At 46.1% G+C, this 24,380-nt stretch overlaps 1 protein-coding gene across 1 annotated transcript in view; it reads left to right on the forward strand.

The window, feature by feature from the left end:
- The window catches only part of CFAP54 (cilia and flagella associated protein 54), a 276,413-nt gene that overhangs the window by 91,752 nt on the left and 160,281 nt on the right, over nucleotides 1-24,380 (forward strand). The window contains 8 exon segments of the mRNA XM_030214871.1: nucleotides 105-252; nucleotides 5,924-6,079; nucleotides 10,943-11,065; nucleotides 11,890-12,057; nucleotides 12,824-12,935; nucleotides 17,001-17,090; nucleotides 18,576-18,702; nucleotides 22,188-22,299. Of these exon segments, the coding sequence (XP_030070731.1) occupies nucleotides 105-252; nucleotides 5,924-6,079; nucleotides 10,943-11,065; nucleotides 11,890-12,057; nucleotides 12,824-12,935; nucleotides 17,001-17,090; nucleotides 18,576-18,702; nucleotides 22,188-22,299 (1,036 nt within the window).

The following is a 24,380-nucleotide window of genomic DNA, read 5'->3' on the forward strand; positions in this document are numbered from 1 at the left end:
TCTCTGGAGTCAATGGTCCACTTCCCACGTCATTTTATTGTTTTTTTTTTTGGATGTCTGCACATGCCATAGTTTCCTCATTTGCTCATTTTCTCTGTTTCTAGATTACGTGCCGAGGCTGTATCACAGGCTTCGCCTGTCCTCTTGGAACTGTTTCTTCTCAGCATTTTTAGCGCATCTGATATCAGTGTAAAGGAAGGATCCCTCTTCTGCGACTCTGTTTCTGCAAATGGGATACCTTACAAGTGGCAAGTATGTAACACCATGTGCTGGATTCTTAATTTTACATGTGTTTTTATCCTCGGTGTGTAGGTTCTCCATCGACAAGTGGGATGAATCAGCCACACATAAGGATGATGTCATCCAAATAGTACTGAGCCCAAAAAGAACCAGAAGTCTAGGCATGCATGGAGGTTCCCCATCTCATTCTTTCCCCGTAGTCTTTTTTTTTAATATATATATTACCACCCTGACATGATCAGGCTCTCTCCTCACTGTGAAAGTGGCAAAGAAGAGGAAAACAAAACCCCTTAAAACTGCACGTATAATTGAAAAACAAAAAAAAAAGAGCACCGAAGAAAAAGGAATTTCATTCTATCACTTTGGCTTTGCTGACACCTCCCATACCCCAAAAGGATAAAAAGGGCTCAGTGCATACAAAAGTTCTGAATGTTCCAGCCATCATGTTTCTGCTTTGATATCACAAATAAAAGAAAATTATAAGCGATGTCCCTCGGCTGCGGACTCTCTAGCTAAAAGGAGCAGAGTTGAGTACCCATGAACTGTTCAGGTATTAATCCAAGGCAGCCACTCCTATGCAGATATCAGAGAAAAGCCAGTTAGCTCAGGACATACTAAAGAAATAGGCCTGACACCAACACCTACTCTTTTCCCCTTTCCAAAGCCCAACTCTTTCTCCCTATCTCTCTCCCTCCTTACCTGCACATCCCCATTTTATTTATTTACAAAACTTACACACCACAGTATCTACCATTCTGTATGGTATACAAACTAACATACACATTTTCATAAAAACACATAAACACAATAATCATCATAAGCAAAGCATTGCCTCCTGTTTAGTTCTTCTAATTTAAAAACAGCCAGATACTGTTACTACCGTACCGTGCCACATGGATAGAAAAGAATAGCCCCCCTCCCCACAGCTATCTCCATAAAGCAGCACTTTTTTCTGTGGCCATCCACAAGCAGCACTCTATCCTATCCCCTACCCCTACCTGACAGCACTTACCTCCAGGGGTGGCTCAAGGCAGTCTGCTTCCTGATGTGAGGAATGAGGTGGCATCCCCCTTCCAAGCCTCCCAAAAGAGAAGGCCCTCCGAAAACTGTGATTAGGAAGGAGATTGAGGAGTGGAGGAGTAGCCTAGTGGTTAGTGCAGTGGACTTTGATCCTGGGGAACTGAGTTTGATTCCCACTGCAGCTCCTTGTGACTCTGGGCAAGTCACTTAACCCTCCATTGCCCCTGGTACAAAATAAGTACCTGTATATATGTAAACTGCTTTGAATGTAGTTGCAAAAACCTCAGAAAGGCGGTATATCAAGTCCCATTCCCTTTCCCTATTTGAGATTCTACATGGAATGTTGCTGTAGCTACTATTTGAGATTCTGGAATGTTGCTACTATTTGAAGATTCTACATGGAATGTTGTTAGTGGAGGAGTAGGCTAGTGGTTAGTGCAGCAGACTTTGAGCCTGCGGAACTGAATTCAATTCCCATTGCAGCTCCTTGTGACTCTGGGCAAATCACTTAACCCTCCATTGCCCCTGGTACAAAATAAGTACCTGAATCTATGTAAACCGCTTTGAATGTAGTTGCAAAAACCTCAGAAAGGCGGTATATCAAGTCCCATTTCCCTTTCCCTTCCCTTAATGGTTGTCCCAAGGAAAAATAAATAATGCAATTTATATGCCCAAGCTTTACTTAAAAAAGTAAACTTTATCAGCAAAAATTGTTTGAGATAAATTATGTTGTCTGGAACTCTAATATAAAAAAATAGAGACCCCTGGCTCTGCATTGACACAGTGTTAAAAGCAAACATACATTCTGCATCCACAGAAGTCTTTCTCACATGCAATGTGTGCAGAGCAGAACTAGGATATGTTCTTATAAGATCTGATTCTAGTTTCATCTCAGTAGCAGCAACATACCCCCACTCCAGCAGCAGAACTATTATGAACGAATACAAAACCCTACAAAAGTCAAATCTACTATTACATATCAGCACCGACAAGGACCTTCCTAGGAAGAGGAAGCATCATCAATATCGTAGTGATCCCTATTGAGATATCTGAACTACTGAAATACTATATCAGAATAACTGACCCCAGTCACACATGCAGAACACAAATAGATCCTCTCTAAATACAGAATGTGACCACAAACTAAAGTAAAAATATATAGACAACATTAATGTGAAACTTCAAAAAGCCAGATTCTGCATGCAGCATAACACCAGAGAAATAGAAAGAGATGCATTTGCTCCTGTAATGTGCGACATAGAAAGATAGCAGATGTCAATTACCAAAACTGACATATTCCACTCAATAAATGGAAACTAAAATTATTTTTCTATCTTTTTTTTGGTCTGGTGGTTTTTTTTTTCTAATCATATTGGTCCTAGTTTCTTTTTCTTCTTTATTCTATCCTCTTAGTGTGCTGTTCAGGCCTCCTGTCCATTTGACATTTCTTTTCTGTATTCCTATCTTCTTCATTTCCTCATTGATTTTTCACACTCACCTTTCTCCAATTTCTTTTCTGCCTCTCAAATTTCATGTCTCCTTCTCATCCTCCAGTCTTCAAGCTCCCTCTTTTTACTGTTTCAATCTAGCTCTCCATCTCTCCCCCACCCTTGTCAAACATCTCTCCTCTCTTCCCTTCTTCTCCAACCATATTAGGCATCTCTCCTGTCTTCCCTTCCCTCATGTCTAATCTCTCCCTTATCTTCCATATCACTTACCTCCATGTTCAGTACGTCCTCCCATCTCCCTTTTCCACTATGTCCAGGATGTCCCCCTTATTTCCCATGTTTCTCTATTTCCAGGATCTTCCCCTGATCTTCCCTTCCACCTTCCTCTTTGTCCAGTACATCCTCCCATCTACTTTTCCACCATGTCCAGTGTCTCCCCCTGATCTCCCCTTCCACTTGGCCTCCTCTCCAGCATCTTCCCCTGATGTCTGTTTTCACATGGCCTCCTCTCCAGCATCTTCCGCCAATCTCTCTTTCCATCCACCTCTCTGTACGTCTTTCTGATCTCTCCTTCTACTTGCCTCCTCTCCAGCGTTTTCCCCCAATCTCTCCTTCCACCCACCTCCTCTCCAGCGTCTTCCGCCTGCTATCCCATTTGGGTAGAGGGTGGGATGGTGGAGGGAAGGAGGTGTTAGCTGCTTGTGTCCCAGATACCGGGGAGGGGTGGAACATGGTGGCAGCTGTAAGTCCAGTGTGGCAAGCATTAGGTGCCCCTACACTTGAGCACTGTGAGCCCATGTCTTGCTGGCCCTGGTTTCCCTATTCTTTCCCCCCTCCCCCCACTGTCCAGCACATCCCCTTTCCCAACCCAAGAAGATCTGCCATTTTTCTTCTCCCTCCCTGTTCCTCATGTGTTTCTGCATCTCCCCCTCTCTCTTTCTCTCCTCCTTCCCCATCCAGCATCGTCCCTTCTTGCCCCCTCTTCCCCTGAAAACTACTCTTTGTCTCCCTTTTCCCTTCTTCCTGGTATCCAGCATATCCCCTCGCCCAACACAAAACCGTGTGCCTTCTTTCTTCTTCCTCCCTTGCCCCACATATTCTAGCATCTCCCCTCCCTCTGTCCTTCCATGTCCAGCTTTATCCATTTTTTTCGGTGTCCCCCCCCCCCCCAATCCACTCACTTCCCTTGAGCCTGTTCTCATTCCGCAGCTGGACTGAGTGCCTTAATGGCCCTCTCCTGCCAGACATGCTCCAGGATCAATATGTTTCTCTCGCTCTTCTTTTTCTTCTTCTTCTTCCCCGTTCTGCTTTGTCCCTTCTTGTCCCCCTCCTCGCATCCACTTCCTCCCCTCAAACCTGTCCTAGTCTTGCGGCTCCTTCCCAGTGAAACGGCAGGCGCTGTAGCACTTCCAGCTGGGTTTGCTCCTTGGGAGCAGGAAGTGCATCAGAGAGAGCAGTCTGGCAGAGCCCCGCTGGAAGCACTGTATAACACAGGACTCTGTTCCAGCTATTTTTAGTTCCTGCTCATTGCGGCTCTACTGGGAAGGAACTGCAGGACTAGGATAGGTTTGAAGGGAGGGAGCGGATGCGGGGGGGAGGGGAAAGAAAGGACAAAGCAGAATGGGCAAGAAGAAGGAGAGATACTAGAATGTGTTGAGCAGGGAAGGGAGAGTAAGGCACTTGGTCCAGTGGCATTTGGGGAAGACAGAGTCCCCCCCTCGCCCCGCCCAAACTACACCCATGAGCAAAGCAAAAACATCCATGGCTACAATTGAGATGTTTTGGTCTAGACCTGTTTTTATCACAACTAAGTCACAAAAAGATGTCCTAAAGGACCACTGGAGGGATTAAGGCATGACCCTCCCCCCAATTATCACTAACTCCCTCCCACCCCCCAAAGATGCGAATGAAACAGTACATACCAGCCTCTATGATAGTTTCAGATGTTATGGCCAAGCCTATTAGAGCAGCAAGCAGGTCCCTGGAGTAACCTAGTGGTCAGTGCAGTGCACTGTGGAGAAGGGGACCCAGACCCATATCCCACTCTAACCATTACACTTGTGGTGGAAACGTTGAGCCCTTCAAAACCCACCAAAAACCTACTGTACCTACATATAGGTGACACCTGCAGACATAAGGGCATTGAAATGGTGTACAGTTGGGTACAGAAGGTTTTTGTGGGTTTTGGAGGGCTCCCCATACAATAACAGTGAGATGTGTACCTGAGACCTTTTATATGATATCCTCTGCAGCACCCCCTAGGGTGCCCCACTACTCTGCTGGGATATCTGTGGTGCCAGTTTACTGCTGGCCCCCCAGATGTCCCAATGGCTTGTTTTTGTGTGTTTTTCCCTTGGACGTTTTTTCCCTCCCAAAATGGTTACATGAGTAAAACGCACCGAGCACAAAATGTTTAGGAAATGGCCATTTTTGAAACAAAAAGATAGACGTTTTTCTGGTTTGAAAATGGTCATGTTTGTTACTTGATTTTTGAATGTTTACAGTAAAACGTCCAAAATCAGATTTAGACATCATGTTGAAAATGCCCCTCCACATCACCTGACATATTGACGATTTGTAATGCAGTTTAGTGCTTAGCTGCCTCATAATTACTTTTTTTAAAAACTTTTAAATCATTGGCATAGTCAAGGGTGGGCCCAGGCCCACCCACTTTGGACTCAGGCCACACCTATGATGTGGCTGGCAGGGATCCTCAAGCCCCACCAGCTGAAAACTCCTAACAACTGTCCCTCCTGCATACCTTGTAAATAGCAGATCTTCGCCTGCAGCAAGCAGCGACTGATACATACTGCTCGCACTGGCCCCATAGCCTTCCCTCTGACGTATTAGCACCTAAGCAGAAACAGGAAGTTGCATCAGAGGGAAGGCTGTGGGGCCAACATGAGCTGTGTGTATTAGTTGCTGCTCGCTGCTGGTGAAAATCTGCTATTTAAAAGGTACGCTAGGGGGTGCGGGGACGTTTGAGAGACCATACGGTATGCAGGCGAGAGACGGAGAGACCAAATCACTTGTAGGACAAGGCAGAGTTCTGCCCACCCATCTTGGACCCAGGCCCACCCAAGGTTGTCTGGCTATGCCCCTGTCTTATATCACATGGAGATATCTGCTTGGTTATTTAGATGTGTCTTGTACATGTTAGTGTGGTAATCCATGGGATGACTAATGTCTCTGCAACCATATATATTCTTTTACAGCTTAAAAGAATCGCAGAGTGTGAGCGAATGCTAGTTGCCTTTGAACTCAGCAGTTATTTGAATGATACAAACTATGCCCTGCAAGTTGTTGTTCAATGCTATGGTCTTCTTGCTCCTATCATATATCACAGAATAGCATCGGTGCCAGTAGTGCAGGTAAGATAACACCTAAAAGTGAATATTAGTTGGTCCGGCGTGCTCTGTAGATCTCCAGAGAGACGTGACTGGGAGGCAAGAGCAAAGGCTTATCGGTGTCTATTATATTAGAGTTCTTGCAGATGTTTCAAGTTCTAGCGTCTCTTTCATTAAACCTTTAGCGTTCGTTTGTCATCTAAACCAAAATCTTCTGCGTAAAGGTCTGTGGAACATTTTCATGATTCTTAATATAACTCTTAGTTCACCTCTTCCGGGGAAGTAGAGGTAGGCCTGGTGGGGGGGTAGGTGGGGCAGGCCTAGAGGTGAGTGGAGGGGGGGAGGGGAGGCTGGAAGAAAGGTCTGTTCTGGGGGGGGGGGGGGATGTTTGCACCTAGAGTAACCTAATGGTTAATGCAGTGGCCTGAGAACCAGGGGAACTGGGCTCGATTCCCACTGCAGCTCCTTGTGACTCTTGGCAAGTCACTTAACCCTCCATTGCCACAGGTACAAAATAAGTATCTATATATAATATGTAAGCCACTTTGATTGTAACCACAGAAAAGTGGTATTTCAAGTCCCATCCTCATCCCCCTTTATTGTTGGAAGGTGCCAGGAGGGAGGGTCTGGCATTGGTGAGGGAGGAGTTTGCTAGATGAGACTGGAATCAGGACGGGAGGGGAGGAAAAGGACTGAACCTCTTATGTGGGTCCCAAGCAATATTCAGCTGTGACGCGTATAATAAACTTATGCAATTCCTTGGTGAGTATCAGCTAGGTCCCGTATAGGTTTTGTCGTCAATCAAATGTCTGGAGAGATATCTGGAATGAACTTAGCTGGTGATAGTCAGTGTTTAAAAAAAAAACGCTGACTGTCACCAGCTAAATATCAGCTGGAACATTTTTAAGCACAACTCCCATACCATATTTTTCAGGTATAACATTTTGCTGTTGATTTTTGTTTTTTCTCCTTTCCTTGGGCTGCAAGAAATTAATTCCTTAGTCAAAAGATGCTGCCGGTTAAGTAATTGCTGACCTCTCTAGCTTTATCTTGGTACAATTCTTTTTGATGTTTTTTTAATTTCTAAATTGACTTTTTAATGGTAGGACTGATGATTAAATTTTACAAAAGACAGCCCTATCATCCTATATAATAAATCGCACCTCCAACATTCTGAAGCCAAGAAAGTGAAGCCTTCAAGCCTTGAAGCATTCCTGCAACGTTCCGGAACTACGTGTGGTCAATTGAGGAGATGGAGCCTTACAGAGCGCACGAATGCTTCAAGGCTTGAAGGCTTCACTTTCTCACACACACACACTCACTCTCTGTCTCTCACATACACTCTCTCTCTCACACACAGACTCACACACACACTCTGTCTCTCACACTCTCTCTCTCTCTCTCTGACACAAACACACACACACACACACACTCTGTCTCTCTCTCTCTCTCTCTCTCTCTCTCTCAGATACACACTCCATCTCTCACCCAAACACTCTCTCTCAAACATACACACTCCGAGGAAAGGGGGGCATGGAACACGCTGGGGAGGAGAGGGAGGGGGGCATGGAACTCAGAGGGAAGGGGGGGCCAAGAACTCAGAGGGGAGGAGAGAAAGGAAGGAGAGGAGGGAGGGGGGTCTGCACCTCGGACGGAAGGGGGGCCTGGAACTCGGAGGGGAGGAGAGAGAGGGAAGGAAGGAGGGGGTCATGGAACTCAGAGCCCCCCCCCCCACACACACACTCACTCTGTCTCTCACATACACTCTATCTCTCTCTCTCACACACACATACACTCTGTCTCTCAAACACTCTCTCTCTCTCTGACACAAACACATACACACTCTGTCTCTCTCTCACTCATACAAACACTCCATCTCTCATACACACTCTCTCAAACATACACACTCCGAGGAAAACCTTGCTAGCACCCGTTTCATTTGTGTCAGAAACGGGCCTGTTTTACTAGTGTTGTATACATGAGGAAGAGTAAGCCTCTGTTATGAGGGTCTCACTCATATACTAAGTCATTATCTAGCCAATTTTCAAAGCTATTTAACTGGCCAGAAACAGCCGCTGACCAGTTAACATGTTTGGTCGCAGCTCTCTAGTTTTCAGTGGCACTTAACCAGTTGTCCTCGATAAAAATGACTGGTTAGTACCTAACTTAAAGCCAACTATGTCAAGGGCGTTCCACTGGTGGAGTCCAGTTAGGTCCCAAAATTCAAACCTAACCGACCAGGTTTAATGCATAAATAGCTGTCCTATCCTCATTCGCTAACCCACAGCCAGTTTTAAGTCTGAATATTAAATGAGGGGCCCTTTTACTAAGCTGCGGTAAGAAGTGGCCTGCCGTAGTCTGGATGCGTGAAATTGGCGTGCAGTGAGCCATTTTTTTTACCACAGCTGGGAAAAAAAATGAAAAGTAGCATACGGCTATTTGCTGCCTGAGCCCTTACCTCCACCCATTGACCTAGCGGTAAGGGCTCACGTGCTACTTGCGCGGTAATCATTTAATGCACGCTAATGTGGCCATGCTGCTGATTACCACCGGGAACATCCCCCCCCCCCCCCGTGGTAGAAATTAGAAAAAACTTTTCTACTGCAGGAAACAGTGCGCGCTAAGTTCGAAATTACTACTGGATGGCCGTGCTACCCATAGCCGCCGAGAGGGGGGGGGGGCAGGGGGGACAAAATTCCCCGGGCCTCCAAGGTGGGCCCAGCGCTGCAGTCCCACCCACCCTCCATCTTCAACCGTCTGCCCCCTGCATTGAAATCGCAGTCTCACCTCCATGAAAGCAGCGTTGCAGGCAGCATAACGCCTCTCTTCGGGCCTCCTTCCCTCCCTGTGTCCCGCCCTCGTCTGACATAACTTCCGCGAGGGCAGGACACAAGGAGGGCTGACGGGAGGCGTTCTGCTGCCTGCAGCGCTGCTTTCACGGAGGTGAGACTGCGATTTCAATGCAGGGGGCCTGGCCCGGTGGCGGACGGAAAGGGGGAGCGGCGGCGACTTCGGGGGGGGGGTGGAGGAGGGAGCGGCAGTGACCTCAGGGGGGTTGGAGGGGGGAGCAGTGGCTGCGATGATCTTGGGGGGGGTGGAGGGCGGGAGCGGCGGCGGTGACTTTGGGGGGTGGGCGGGGCAGCGAGGGCAGGGCTCAGCCCAGTCTCTCGGCGGTCCTGGTGCTACCCGGGCGGTAGTGTCGATTTGGCCCCTAAACTGGCAAGTGCTATCCAGCTTTATAAAATTGGAATTGAATGTCGAAACCCGCACAGGGCTCAGCATTGAATATTCAGCTTTAGCATCAGCGGCAGACAAAAAATGCTGTCCACTGCCAACTAATTATTGGCCAGTATATATATTTTTTAACTAATTAGAGGATTGTTGTTAAAAGTTATATTTGTTTATGTGAACAAGATTTGGACGTCTAAAACCATAGTACGTCCATATGGCAAGAGGCATGGTCTGGGCATCTTTTGGACAGGACTAGGGAGAAGTCAAAATATGGATGTCCAATTCCAACTGCAAAAGGGGAAAAGACATCCTTGTCCAAAAAGATGGACATCTGTATTTAGACATGGAATTTGGCATGTTCATGGTACAGAAAGGTGCTCCAGTTGAGTAATTCTCCACTGGATGGAGTAGGGGAAGTCACAGTGAGCATTTTTCTGTCCCTGGGAAAGGGGGTGGGCTCACAATTAAAAATGAAAAAAAGGAAAACGAGAATTAAAATTGCAACAATGGGATTTGAACCAGCAAACTCTGGTTCTCTGGTGGCTGCTGTAACCATCAGACTATTCCTCTATGGGGATGTCTGTGTTCCCATTTTATAAAATCGATGTTCCTCTGCTGCCCCAAAGACGTCCACGTCCCTTGTTTTGCCCTGTTCATAGTTCGGATGTTTCAGTTTGTAAAGTGGATGTTCATGCAGGACCCAGCCTGCACTTGGCTGTCCATTTCTCAAGTATTTTAAAACAGGCTGTAGGTCACAGATCCTGTTCTAAAATGCATGAGATATGGACATCCATATTCTGAGCTGGATGTCCTTTTAAAGTGCCCTTCCACATCTGTTGGATTTTCTTGTCCATTTGTTGGGGGAAATTTTCTGTTCTTTAATACTTTATAACTTGCATGAAAAACTTAAGTTTTGAGAAAGTTTTACTGCAGTGAATATTGTAATTGAATTACCATTGAGATGTAATTTATTGCAGAAGTTTGATACTTTTAAGAAACAGTTTAAGGCACTCCTGTTTGCACAGGCATATTTAGGGTTTTAACTCAGTTCTTTGTTTTTTTGTGAAGATGAAAGAGTAATAAATAAATAATCAAACATATAAATGGCAAGTGACCGACTCACCTGCAAATGCGCAGTACAGACTTCCCTCTCTGTCCCGCCCTCGCGTCAAGACGTGATGACGTCAGAGGGCGGAACAGAGAGGGAAACGGAGTCGGACTGTCGGACGCTGCCGCTGGAGCCTGGAAACGAACATCGCGCGCACGAACCTCCACCCTCCCCCCCCCATCCCCGCCGCCTCTCCCCCCCCCTCCGTGCCGGGCCCCCTGCACTGACCTGACAGCGCCTCTCACCTCCGTGTGGAAGCGCTGCAGGCAGCAGCAGAGCGATCTGCTGCTGCCTGCAGTGCTTTCACTCGGAGGTGAGAGGCGCTGTCAGGTCAGTGCAGGGGGCCCGGCACAGAGGGAGGAGGAAGGGGCGGCGAGGAGGGTACCTGGAAATCTCGCCCGTTTTAACGGGCTTAACGACTAGTGTATATATATATTAATAATGTCTTTTGCATGTGATTTTGTTGCATCCTGTAACCTTCCTAGTTGATAGGCGGGCTAGAAATATTTTAAATAAATAACTAAAATAAATGGTCCTTCTATTTTCAGATTCTAATTAAATGTTTGGCTGTTCTGCAAGAAATTCCGAGCAGCGTTTGGCAAAAGAGGTCGTCGGGATGTACTGAGAGCGTAGTGCATATGATAGCTTGTACAGTTTGCTTCCTGGCAAAGGTGATTTCTATATTATCAAACATATAAACGGCGAGTGACCGTACTCACTGCAAATGCGCAGAAGAGACTTCCCTCTCTGTCCCGCCCCCGCGTCAATACGTGATGACGGGGGGGGGGGGGGGGGCGGGACAGAGAGGGAAACTGCGCCGCCGACGTTGCTACCGCTCCCCCCCCCACTCGGAGTCGCCGCCGCCACCCCTCCACCCCTCCACCCGGCCCGGGCCCTCTCTTCCCTTCTGAACTTACAGATCCATTCGCCGAACGCAGCAACGCACATCAGCTGAGCTGCAGTGAGCCCTTCCTTTTTTGCCTGTGGCCCCGCCCTCCTGTGACGTAACGTCAGCGAGGGCGGGACACACACAGGCAGAGAAGGAAGGGGCAGCTCAGCTGATGTGCGTTGCTGCGTTCGGCGAATGGATCTGTAAGTTCAGAAGTGAAGAGAGGGCCCGGACCAGGTGGAGGGGTGGCGGCGGCGACGACTTCGAGGGGGTGGGGAGCGGTGGTGACCGCGGGGGGAGGAAAACCTCTATACCAGCCCGTTTTTACGGGCTCAACGGCTAGTACTGTTAAGATTCTAACACTTGCTAACATCCTTTGTCACAGAGACGCAAAGCATTCATTATGTGAGCCACCTGAAATATATTTTTACTTTAATAATATACAATCAACACTCACTGCAGTGTTTCACTTATAAAAAGATGGTTGCATTTAGCTTGGAACAGATATCATTATGATGCATTTTTTTGCAATTTACTTAATTGTCGGAGAAGATGTGTAAGCCTTTAATATAATACAGAGATACTTCATTATGAATGCCTGTACAGGTGCTGCGTTCATGGAAAGAAAATAATCTGGCAGTCCTTATTATTGATATTGGGAAAAAGTTGCTGCTTTCAGAAAGGTCATCTATTATAATCCTAACAGGGAAGTCTAGATCCTCTACCAATGAAGTATCGCCATATGCAGTACAGGAAACAGGAGGTGATGGACAGGTAACCTCTTTCTTCTTTCCTTATTGCGCATATTTTGAAAGGGAAAGTTGGTTAGATTTAATATACCATCTTTCTGTGGTTACATCAAAGCAGTTTACACGGACAGGGAAGGGCTAAAGCTAAGGACAACCAGGGTGGAACAAGCAGGCAGGGAACTATAGCAGAAGACAGACAGATCAGGGAAACAATAAGGAACTGGAGCTAGGCAGAGCAGATACAGCAGCAGGAAACTAAAGTTAAAGACACACAGGGCTGAAACAGCAGGGGGGGAAACTAGAACTGAGAATGAGCAAAACAGCAACAAACAGTAAGGAACTGAAGCTAGGCAGAGCAGATACAGCAGCAAGGAACTAAAGTAAAAGGCACACAAGGCAAAACAAACAGAATAAACTAAAGCTAAGGACACACAAAGCAGATACTAGCAGAGCTAGAGCAGCAACAAACACTCTCAGACAAAAGCACATCTGAAGACCTCTGTAGCAAAGGCAAAAGCCTGAAAGTTCCCAGGTGCTTCATAAGGCAATTACAGGTGATGTTGACTTCTATTATGACATATGTGTGCAAATGTGCCATTATAGAATTCTGTATTAGCACGAAATTCTTTAGCTCCAAATTTTTAGCATCCTTTGTAGAATTGATCCCTAAATTTAGGAGCCCAGCTTTTTATGAATATTGTGCCCTTTAATTTAATAAATAACTTATTTTCAAGATTGGAAAGACATATATTTTAAGCAAGACTTTTCTATGTTGATATACTTATTTTTAGATTAGTTCTGGAAAGAAAGGTTTGAAGAAGAAAGTGGCTTCAATTGTAATTGAGAAAGTGAGTGAACAGCTGGCAGCCCTGGAGGCACACTTACTCAAACTGACCACACCACGTAAGTGGTTTAAAAATATTCAATTGTATTTTATCAGAACATCATGAATTTTCAGTTTCTTTTCTCAGAAATGCTTCTGTCACAAAGACTGAATTATCAACAGCTGTTAACATTTTATTTTATTGCTTATACACCTCCTGAAAGGTATAGAAGTGGTGTAAATTCAAGTACAGTAGGTATTTTTCTGTCCCTGGGGGTCTCACAATCTATGGACGCATTAATGTTTAATGCGCGTCAACCATTAACGTGTATTAAAAACACTAATGTGCCTATAGTGCGCCTTAGTGAAAATACCCCTGGGTTTGTCCCTTAGGCAGTGGAGGGTTAAGTGACTTACCCAAAATCATAAGGAGCTGCAGTGGGATATGAAATGGGTTCCCCTAGTTTTCAGTCTGTTGCATTAACCATTCTGCACTCCTCCATTCCGGTAGTTTCAAAAGTTCATTAGCAATAGGCATAACTGATTAAACATGGAAATATTGGGTTGGCCTGTTGACGTAAAGGCTCATTTTCAAAGCGCATAGACTTACAAAGCTACATATGTTACTATCAGGCTCATTTTCGAAAGAGAAGGACGTCCATCTTTCGACATAAATCGGAAGATGGACGTTCATCTCCCAGATACGTTCAAATCGGTATAATTGAAACCCGATTTTGGACGTCTCAAACTGCAGTCCGTTGCAAGGACGTCCAAATTTCAAAGGGGTGTGTCGGAGGCATATTGAAGGCGGGACTTCGGCGTGCCTAACACTTGGACGTCTTTGACCCATAATCGAAAAAAGCAAGGACGTCCCTGACGAACACTTGGACGTTTTCACTCGGGCGTGTTTCTTTTTACGAATAAGTCACAAAAATGTGCCCGAAATGACCAGATGACCACCAGAGAGAATCGGGGATGACCTCCCGTTACTCCCCCAGTGGTCACTAACCCCCTCCCACCCTCAAAAAACATCTTTAAAAATATTTCGTGCCAGCCTCTATGCCAGCCTCAGATGTCATACTCAGGTCCATGACAGCGCATGAAGGTCCCAGGGAATCATAGCAGTCGTAATGGTAATACCTAAAGGCTAGATTTAGGGAAATGATTACAGGATTCCTGGCCAAAAAAAATAAAAAGAATGTAGGGGTATCTTTATTAGACAAACAATGTGTTTTTGAATAGCTTCCCAGAGTTAAAACCCCCCTCCTCAAGTCAGGGCAGAATGAGCAGAAAATGACCATGTTAGAATATATAACTGGATCATAAAAACAGCTCAGTGATAGTCTAGAGGGGAGAAGAGGGAGGAATGAATGCGTGACAGGTAGATGACAAAGTAGAAAAATTTTATAATTACCGTATTTTTCGGACTATAAGACGCACTTTTTCCCCCCAAATTTGGGAGGAAAATGGGGGGGTGCGTCTTATAGTCCGAAGGTAGAGATTTAGCAGGCCGCCCGCCCTCCAAGTTCGAGATCGCCCTCCCTAGGGTTACCTCCCCTCCCCCCGGCCCTGTCACCACCTCTCCCCTTACTCACGCGATCTTCCCTGGTGGTCTAGTGACGTTGGGGCAGGAAAGAGCCCCCTCTTTCCTGCCCAGCATGCTGCTCTGCATCCTCCTGTATGCTGCCTGTGACGGTCTCGGCGAGATTCAAAATGGCCGCCGAGAATTGAAGTCTCGCGAGGCCGGGGGGAGGGGAGGTAACCCTAGGGAGGGCGATCCCGAACTCGGAGGGAGGGATTCGGACAAGACGCACCGGAGCACCTAGGTTTTAGAGGAGGGAAAAAGTGTGTCTTATAAGTCCGAATTTTTTTTTTTCCTATTTCCCTCCTCTAAAACCTAGGTGCGTCTTATGGTCCGGTGCGTCTTATAGTCCGAAAAATATGTTCTTATTTTTGTTTTTATTTATTAACCTCTAAAGTGGACTCACACAGGAACCAAGCTACTTTATTCAGGATTCTAGACGGAACCCTGGGGCCAGGACTTAAGCTTGGCAACATCAAGCCATGAAGCTATAGCTTCAGCTGTCAATTTCTCCAGGTTTTTGACTGTTTGCCTCTTGGCTGCTGATAGGCTGGGCCTTTGCAGAATAGATGCTCACCTCAGCCTGGCCATTCTCATAACTCTGGATTCACCTTGCAGGCCATGATATGCTGACCTTATCAGACTTCTGTTGGGGACCACTTTACCACTGCCTTGGGGACATAGAGGGGAATAATCGAACGGCGGCGATCTATTCTGGCGGCGGTGCAATAGCTGGCCGGAACCGTATTTTCGAAAAAGATGGCCGGCCATCTTTTTTTTTGATAATACGGTTTGGGCCAGCGAAATGCCTTGGATTTCGCTGGGTTTGACATCGCCGGGTGTGTTTTTCCGCGATAATGGAAAAAACTGCCGGCGATCTCAAACCCGACAAAATCCAAGGCATTTGGCCGTGGGAGGAGCCAGCATTTGTAGTGCACTGGTCCCCCTCACATGCCAGGACACCAACTGGGCACCCTAGGGGGCACTGCAGTAGACTTCAAAAATTGCTCCCAGGTGCATAGCTCCCTTATCTTGTGTGCTGAGCTCCGCAAATCCCCCCCAAAACCCACTCCCCACAACTATACACCACTACCATAGCCCTTAGGGATGAAGGGGGGCACCTACATGTGGGTACAGTGGGTTTTGGGGGGGGGTTTGGAGGGCACCCATTTACCACCACAAGTGTAACAGGTAGGGGGGATGGACCTGAGTCCGCCTGCCTGAAGTGCACTGCACCCACCAAACACTGTTCTAGGGACCTGCATACTGTTGTCAGGGTGATGGGTATAACATTTGAGGCTGGCATACAGGCTGGCAAAAAAGGTGTTTCTTTTTATTTTTTTTTGTGTGGGAGGGGTTTGGTGACCACTAGGGGAGTACAGGGAGGTCATTCCCTATTCCCTCCGGTGGTCATCTGGTCAGTTGGGGCACCTTTTTGAGGCTAGGTCGTGAAAATAAAAGGACCAAGTAAACCCGGCGAAATGCTGATTATCGCCGGGTTTTATTTTTCCATTATCCGCGAAAGCCGGCCATCTGGTAGGCACGCCCATGCCCGCCCATGTCCCGCCTTCGCTTCGCCGGTGACATGCCTTGAACTTTCGACTTTCGATTCGAAGGGAAAACGGCGATGCTGTTAAAAATCCAGCTTTCAATTATACGCTTTTCGTTGTTTTTGCGAAATCGCCAGCGATCTCCCAATTTGTGTCGGAAGATCGCCGGCGAAAAGTTTCGATTATAAGCTGGATAGACTACTCCATTAAGGGCCTCATTTTGACGGAGGATCCAGATCACTTCTGTCTTATGGAACCATGATTACCACTTTGCTGAAGGTTGTCCATTTCACTGACATACATGTGTGTCTGGCACATATTCCACTCTTGGTGATGGATGTCTCTTCAGTCTTAACGTTCTTGCAGGTGGGGCTGGATGATGGATTGGCTCTATGTTCTCTCAAGGTACAGATTGCAGTTCTAGCCTGCTACAGGGGATGGGTGAAGGAGGTCTCACTGGCAGTGCACCTGGATATTTCTTGTTTCCTTGAAGGAATCAAGCAAATCCATCCCCCTTATCATCCAGTAATTCCTCAGTGGGATCTCAGTTTGGCCTTGTGTGTCTTAGCGAGCTCCCCTTTTGATTCTTGTTGGTGAGCAACGCTGAAATATCTGACCTGAAGGCGGGTTTTTTTTTTGGTGGCAATCTGTTCCACCAGGTGCATTTTGGAACTTTTTGTGCTTTTGTGTAGGAATCCTTTCCTGGACTTTTTGAGTTGGTAACTCAGCGTATGGTTTCAATTCCCAGCACAGGCAGCTCCTTGTGACTCTGGGCAAGTCACTTAACCCTCCATTGCCTGCCGCATTGAGCCTGCCATGAGTGGGAAAAATGTAACAAAAAAAAATAAATCAATAATCTCATGCATGCAGTGGGGTAAAACAGGAAAGACTTTTAGACCTCTGAGTGGAATGTATTCTGATTAATATATCTTTAATGTAAATGCTTATGATTTTTAACATGTTTTTGTTATTTAACTTGTTCATTGTGATTCATTTTTTTATTGGTGTTTTAGTTCCTGGACAAGAACTTACCGGTCAAGAAAGTCCTATATTACTGCTGCCTATAGTTACATGCTGGCCAGTCCAACTAGCTTTAAAGGAAGGTAAGAATATAAGAACCACCATATTTGTTCAGACCAATGTTCATCATTTTATTTCCATAGTGACCAATCTGCATCACTTGGCAGGTCCCTCCTACTCCCAGGAAAAAGAGATTGTGATCTTCACATCTTCCTATTTAATATTTGTTAATAGACCTGTCTTGTACAAATCTTCTTTAAATGTGTCTTTATTTTTAGCCTGGACCTCATCTTCTGTTGATAAATTCCATGGCTTAACTGTGTGTATCCTAAAAACAAACAAACAAAAATACTTTCTTTAATTTATTTTAAATTTGCTGCCATTATTTCAGTGGCGTTCCTAGGCTGGCTGACACCCGGGGCGGATCGTCGATGCGCCCCCCCCCTGGCGAAATTACACCCCCCCCCCCGGGTGCAGCGCGTCAGACTCACAGAAGCAGAAGCCTGCGCGGCCACATTGGTGATCTGCAAGGGCCGACTTCTACATGGAATGTTGCTAGTGGAATAGCAACATTCCATGTACAATCTCAAATAGTAGCAACAGTGGAGGAGTGGCCTAGTGGTTAGGGTGGTGGACTTTGGTCATGAGGAACTGAGTTCGATTCCCACTTCAGGCACAGGCAGCTCCTTGTGACTCTGGGCAAGTCACTTAACCCTCCATTGCCCCATGTAAGCCGCATTGAGCCTGCCATGAGTGGGAAAGCACGGGGTACAAATGTAACAAAAATAAATAATACCGTGTTTCCCCGAAAATAAGACACTGTCTTATATTAATTTTTGCCCCCAAAAATGTGCTAGGTCTTATTTTCAGGGGCTGTCTTATTTTTCGTGGAAACATCGGGGTTGGATCGGGGTTGGCCCGCCCGCCCTCCGTCGCTCGCGGAACTAACCTTAAACGCCTCCTTTCACCTTCGCAGCAAGCAGCAGCAGGGCAGGCCACTCCTTCCTTCCGTGTCCTGCCCTCGTCTAACATAACGTCCGCGAGGGCGGGGCACGGAAGGAAGGAGAGGTCTGCCCTGCTGCTGCTTGCTGCGAAGGTGAAAGGAGGCGTTTAAGGTTAGTTCCGGGTGAGTGGAGGGGGGGCCCGGCGACCTCAGGTGGGGGGGCGGCCTTGTCCGGCTCTCGGCGGCCCTGCTTTCAAACAAAAATTTGCTAGGTCTTACTTTTGGGGGAGGCCTTATATCTACCAATTCAGGAAAACCTCTACTAGGTCTTATTTTCGGGGGATGTCTTACTTTCGGGGAAACAGGGTATTACAACTTAGCATTTTCTTCTTTAATGTAGCTTTTCTGTACAGGTGTTTTGCTTGGTTATTATGTAAAAATGCTATAAATATACATTAAAAATATATATTACAACTTCCTGGAAAAAGGCCTCTCAGTCGCTGCTGATACAAAGAAAACCACCCAGCTGCCAAGAATTGAAGTATACTTTAGAGGTGTGCAGAGAAGGGCTACTAATTTCTGTCTGGAAAAATGATCTATGTGTGATTTGGAATGTTTTACACAGTGATGAAATTTAAGGGGAAGGTCCGTTTCCTAGAGTTCTTTGTTCGAGTGCTGCACAGAACAGTACACGAAGAGAAGTTTCCACAAGTGCTGGAGTGGTCTAGCAGTACGCAAGACTATTTAAAAAAGTAAGTTTTACAACCAAGAATCGAACTTTAAAATGTTCCTGGCCTTTTCAAACCCTGACATTTTTACGACCCTACATTTGTTAGCCGTTAGCCTACCGTGTTGGTGTCTGCTCTGCTCAAAACTACTAAAGATTGGAAACATAACATCGGATTAACTAGATAAACTAGAGATTTTTTCATAAGCTTAGACCTGGCTTTTTTGGGTGTGTGTCTTGTGTTCTTCCACATCATCCCCCGGATTCTATGTATGGCGCTCAAAATTGCACGCGCAAATATGGACATGCCTAATTTGCATTTGCAATTTAATTCAGTAATGAGCCAATTAGCACATAATTGGGCACTAACAATCAATACTTGTTGCTAATTGGCAGCAGTTTGGATTTGCACTTGCATCTTGCTAAGTGCTATTCTATAAAAATGCTTGTGCAAATCTTTTAGCGCAAAACTGAAAAGTGGGTGTGGCCATGGGCGGGTCAGGGGAGTTCACTAAAGATGCACGCAGCATTATGGAATTCAGGAGATCCACGCCTAATTTACATGCAAGGATTTACAGAATAGCGTGTGGGGCACATTTTGTTCAGCACCCAAATGTGGGCGCTGTTTATTGAATCTATGGGCAGTGGGAATGAGAGTAAGTGAAAACAGATAAAGACCAAAGCGGTCCATCCATTCTGCTCATTATGGTGCTTTGGTCACAAATGCCATTCTACTCATGTTTAAAGTTGTAACTTTGACTCAAGTAGGTGTATCCCCAATACTTTCTTGGAAGCACAATGCGGTCATTTCACTGCTGTTTTGGACTGAATCACTGTTCTGTACAGATTAAAACCATGCTTCATTACCACAGGTTTCCCCATTTGGGGGAGGGGGGATAATGGTGAGAATAGGGGGAGCAGGGGATGCTATATAGAGGAATAGGGATGCTATGCCGGCACCACCGCCATTGCTGAATGACAGAACACTGTTCCAGAGCTTCCACCATCGAACAAGGGGATGCCAATTTCAGTTTTGCAGTGGGTGCCAGTCAGTTTATCAGTGGCCCTCCTTAAACCAGTCCTGTGAATCCATAAAAATATCAATCAAAGATAAATAAATAAACTAATTTGTATCCAATCTTCAGAAATTCCACTTCAAAGTTCCTGTTCTGACATGATATCATGTTTCAAGAAATACCTGCTTCAGGGATCAACAGTCCTTCTGGTAGTCCAGGTCAATATTCAGCCAGCAGCAGTAACCATTTTTAATGGGACCTGCTGAAGGGAAAGCAGGTCCACTCACTTTCTCTGAGCCCCCCCCTTCCTCCCTCCCTGAACTCCAGACCAGGCTCCTACCCTCACCCCCTGTAGGCTCTCCCCTGGGCCTACCTTTGATATCTCTGGTAGTCTATATCAATGGTTCCCAAACCTGGTCCTGGAGGCACCCCAGCCAGTCAGGTTTTCAGTATATCCACAATGAATATTCATGAGCTATATTTGCATGCAGTGGAGTCAGTACATGTAGATCTCTCTCATGGATATTCATTGTGGGTATCCTGAAAATCTGACTGGCTGTTTTGCCTACAGAACCACTGGTCTAGAGGTTCCTGAGGGCAGGAGCAATGTCCACTCCTGACCACTGTGGCTTTGTTAAAGGGGGCCTAAGTCATTTGCTAATGAGAAGTACTTGTGATAACTTATTAAACTTTCTGAGTGAATGGTGTTCAATGAGAAACTTACCGAATAACCTTTAAACAATGTCCTTGAAACCAGTTAATCTCTTTTCCAAGACGACAGCTTTAAATACATCTTTTTGTTCCTTTATCAAGTCTTTTTTTTTTTTTTTTGAAGTGGCAGTATTGTCTATATCCCCTTGCTCCTTCTTGGAGTCTTCCCCCTGGTCCTTCCCCACCATATCCGCCAGATCACTGCTGGAACACTCTGGACCAGTGGCTGCTGGATGTCCAAAGAGAGCTGAGTCAGTCTGGCTTGGCCAGTCTCTGCTGCTAGGCTTTGAGTGCCGATTGCGCTCCCAGAAGCCTCCGCCTTCTCTGTCTTTAAAAATCACTTTGACCAGAGATTTTTCCTCTCTTTTTTTTGTCTCTCAAAAACCCTCCTCCCTTTAGGAGGGTTTTACATTAATTCTTGACCTATGCAAATAATTGACTTCTGATGCTTCACTATATTTCAAGTGCACCTTTTGCGCAGTACTAGTTCTATTCTGATTGCTAGTGGTTTGTATTTTATATTTACTATGTTGGTTTGCTACCTGCCTTGGATAAAGGTGGGCTATAAATAAATAAACATAAACAAAATCATAATTGAGGAGCTGAGGAGACTGTTGCAAAAGGGAAGGACTAAGTGGGTGCTGTGGGTGCTTGAGCACCCCCAATATTTTATGCACCGGAAGTTCCCTTCCAGCCCAGCAAGAATTTTAAAAGTCCCTCCCTCCCACCCTCCAAGTTCCAGGGCCGTTGGGCCATCCGTCCGTCTCTCCCTCCCTCCGAGTTCCAGGGCCCACCCTCCGTCCGAATTTTAAAAGCCCTCTTCTTACCTCATCAGTGAAAAGCGTGCACTGCAGGCTCGGCGCTTCAGCCTTCCCTTCTGTCTCTCGGCTCTGGTCCCGCCCTTGCGGAAACAGGAAATGAGGGCGGAACCAGAGCCGAGAGACAGAAGGGAAGGCTGAAGTGCCGAGCCTGCAGTGCACACTTTTCACTGACGAGGTAAGAAGAGGGCTTTTAAAATTCAGATGGACGGAGGGAGGGAGGCCTTGGAACTGGGAGGGAGGGAGGGTGGGGGGCCTTGGAACTTGGAGGGAGGTAGGGAAAGGAGAGAGAGAGGGAGGGGAGCCTTGGAACTCGAAGGGAGGGAGGGAGGGCCTGGAACTGAGAGGGAGAGAGGGAGGGAGGGGGGCCTTGGAACTCGGAGGGAGAGAGGGGGGAGGGAGGGGGGCCTGGAACTCGAAGGGAGGGAAAGGAGAGAGGGGGAGGATGGAGCCTGGAACTGGGAGGGAGGGAGGGCGGGACTAGAACGCGGAGGGAGGGAGGGGGCCTGGAACGCGGAGGGAGGGGGGACGAGAGAGGGAGAGGAGATGGAGGGGGAGAGGGGTAGAGGAGTAGAGGGAGGGTGGAGGGGAGGAGGGAGAGGGGGAGGAGGGGAGGAGGGAGAGGGGGAGGAGGGGAGAGGGGTGGGGGGTGGGGAATGCACCACTTGTAAAAAAAAAATTTCAGCACCCCCAATCATTTTGAAAAGTTGGCTCCTATGGCTCTGAGAGAGATGTTCCATCCTGGTAATGACATCACTCACTTGTGTGCCTGATCAGTCTGCTATCTACTGGCAATCCATGGTAGGGATCAGGAAAATTGCTGTCTCTCCCCTTTACAAGTTTTAACAAATTCAACAAAAACAAATGGGTGTCTGAACTATGAAGTTTCAATTCATAGTAAAACACCTTTATAGGTTTTGGTCAGTACTAACATATGTGTTAAAAATTTTGTTTTTATATAATAGGAGAAATGACATTTTGCTTGGCAAGAAAGTTTCAGGAAAAGAATTTGGAAATATCACTGTTACTGGCGAAGCTTATCGGCGCTACACTGCTGCTTTGATGGAATATCAACAGGTACAATAATCATAACTGCTTCCCATCTCTAGTTTTAAGGGAGAAATGAGAAAGAATTACTAATTATATAAAAAATCATTAAAAATAAATATATTTCTAGTTATTACCGAAATAAAAAACTAAAACAATGTCATAGGGAATTATAAAGAAAGATGTGAGCGGATACTTATTTTATAAAATTAAAATATGATCTCTAATTTAGTCCTATCATGCCATTAGTTTGTAATTAACACAGTCATTAATCATGCCTTTTCATGTACTGATTTTTGCATATTAGTTTTGCTTTCCATATTATCCAATTATCAAAAAAGTAAAAATGAACTACAATTAAAGGCACTGTTCCCTCTAGGCTGAGTGGGAGTCCTCCACCTATGGTCCTGCCAGCAGGTGGTGCTGTTTCACTGTCACATTTACGATAGGAAGGAATAGGCAAGTTCTGCAGGACTCCAAGGAACCCTGCCTGTCCCTAGTGATTGAAAACACAATATTGAAGCAGCAGCCCCCACTGGCAGCAATGCAGTTGGAGGGCTGCCACGCAGCTTAGAGGGAACAGTGAATTCAAAGGGTCTATTTACTAAGCTGCCCTGAAGGTAATTCTGTAACAAGGCACCTAATAAAGAGGCTCTATTATCAAACTGTGGTAAAAAGTGGCCTTAGCGTGTACTTACACAACTCACCAAAAATTCACAATAAATAATTAAACATACCAAATAGAAACACAACTAAAAATACTGGGAATCGTCCGAGATAAACATCTGACGCTGGACAGTCAAATATCAGCGGTAACATCAAAATGTTTCTGAACACTAAGAAGGATAAGAGACTACTTTCCCAGGCAACCATTCAGGATAATGGTACAAAAGAAGATACTATTCTACTTAGACTACTTCAGTGTAGCATATGTAGGGTGCAAGGAAAGCAGACTAAAATCACTACAAACCATCCAAAACACAGCAGTGAGACATATTCAAAAAGTGAAAATACAAAAGAACAACTCCACTACTTGAAAAACTACACTGGCTGCCAATCAAGGCAAGACTAATCTTCAAAGCCAGCACCCTCATTTTCAAGATAATATTTGGATTGGCACCAGAATACATGCAAGACAAGATTAAATTAACTCCAAAAAACGCATGTCTCTTCTCTCCCCTGCCCTCCCTTCCCATGTCCAGTGATTCTCCTCTCTCCTCTTACCTCCCCTCTCATCCATGTCCAACGATTCTCCTCTCTCCCCTGCCCTCCCCTTTCATCCATGTCCAGCAATTCTCCTCTGCTCCCTGTCCTCCCCTGCCATCCATGTCCAGCGATTCTCCTCTCCTCTCACCTGCCCTTCCCTTCCCTCCATGTCCAGCAGTTCTCTCTTCCCTGGAGCAGTTGTTAGGGGGTGCAGTGGACTTCAGGCAGGTGGACCCAGGCCCATCCCCCCCTACCTGTTACAATTGTGCTGCTTAATGCTTATTAGTCGTCCAACCCCCCCCAAACCCACTGTACCCACATGTAGGTGCCCCCCTTCACCCCTTAAGGCTATAGTAATGGTGTGGGCAGTGGGTTTTGAGGGGGATTTGGGGGGGCTCAACACACAACGGAAGGGTGCTATGCACCTGGGAGCTCTTTTATCTTTTTTTTTGTTTTTGTAAAAGTGCCCCCTAGGGTGCCCGGTTGGTGTCCTGGCATGTGAGGGGGACCAGTGCACTACAAATCCTGGCCCCTCCCACGAACAAATGCCTTGGATTTATTCGTTTTTGAGCTGGGCACTTTCATTTTCCATTATCACTGAAAAACAAAAACGCCCAGCTCACAAATTGTCGAATAAACCATGGACGTCTATTTTTTTTGAAAATACGGTTCAGTCCGCCCCTTCACGGACCCGTTCTCGGAGATAAACGCCCATGGAGATAGACGTTTTCGTTCAGTTATGCCCCTCAATATCACCTCCAGATATGAGCAAGATTTTTCATACTTTAGCAGATTCAAATAAAATTGACTGCCTAATTACTCTCTCTGCATCTGACTAGCTTGCTGCACCCCCTGTAACTTAGACCAGTTTCTCATATCTTGTTTAACTATACATAGATTTTACC

The sequence above is a fragment of the Microcaecilia unicolor genome, chromosome 9 (assembly GCF_901765095.1).
Source record: "Microcaecilia unicolor chromosome 9, aMicUni1.1, whole genome shotgun sequence".
NCBI classification, from domain to species: domain Eukaryota; kingdom Metazoa; phylum Chordata; class Amphibia; order Gymnophiona; family Siphonopidae; genus Microcaecilia; species Microcaecilia unicolor.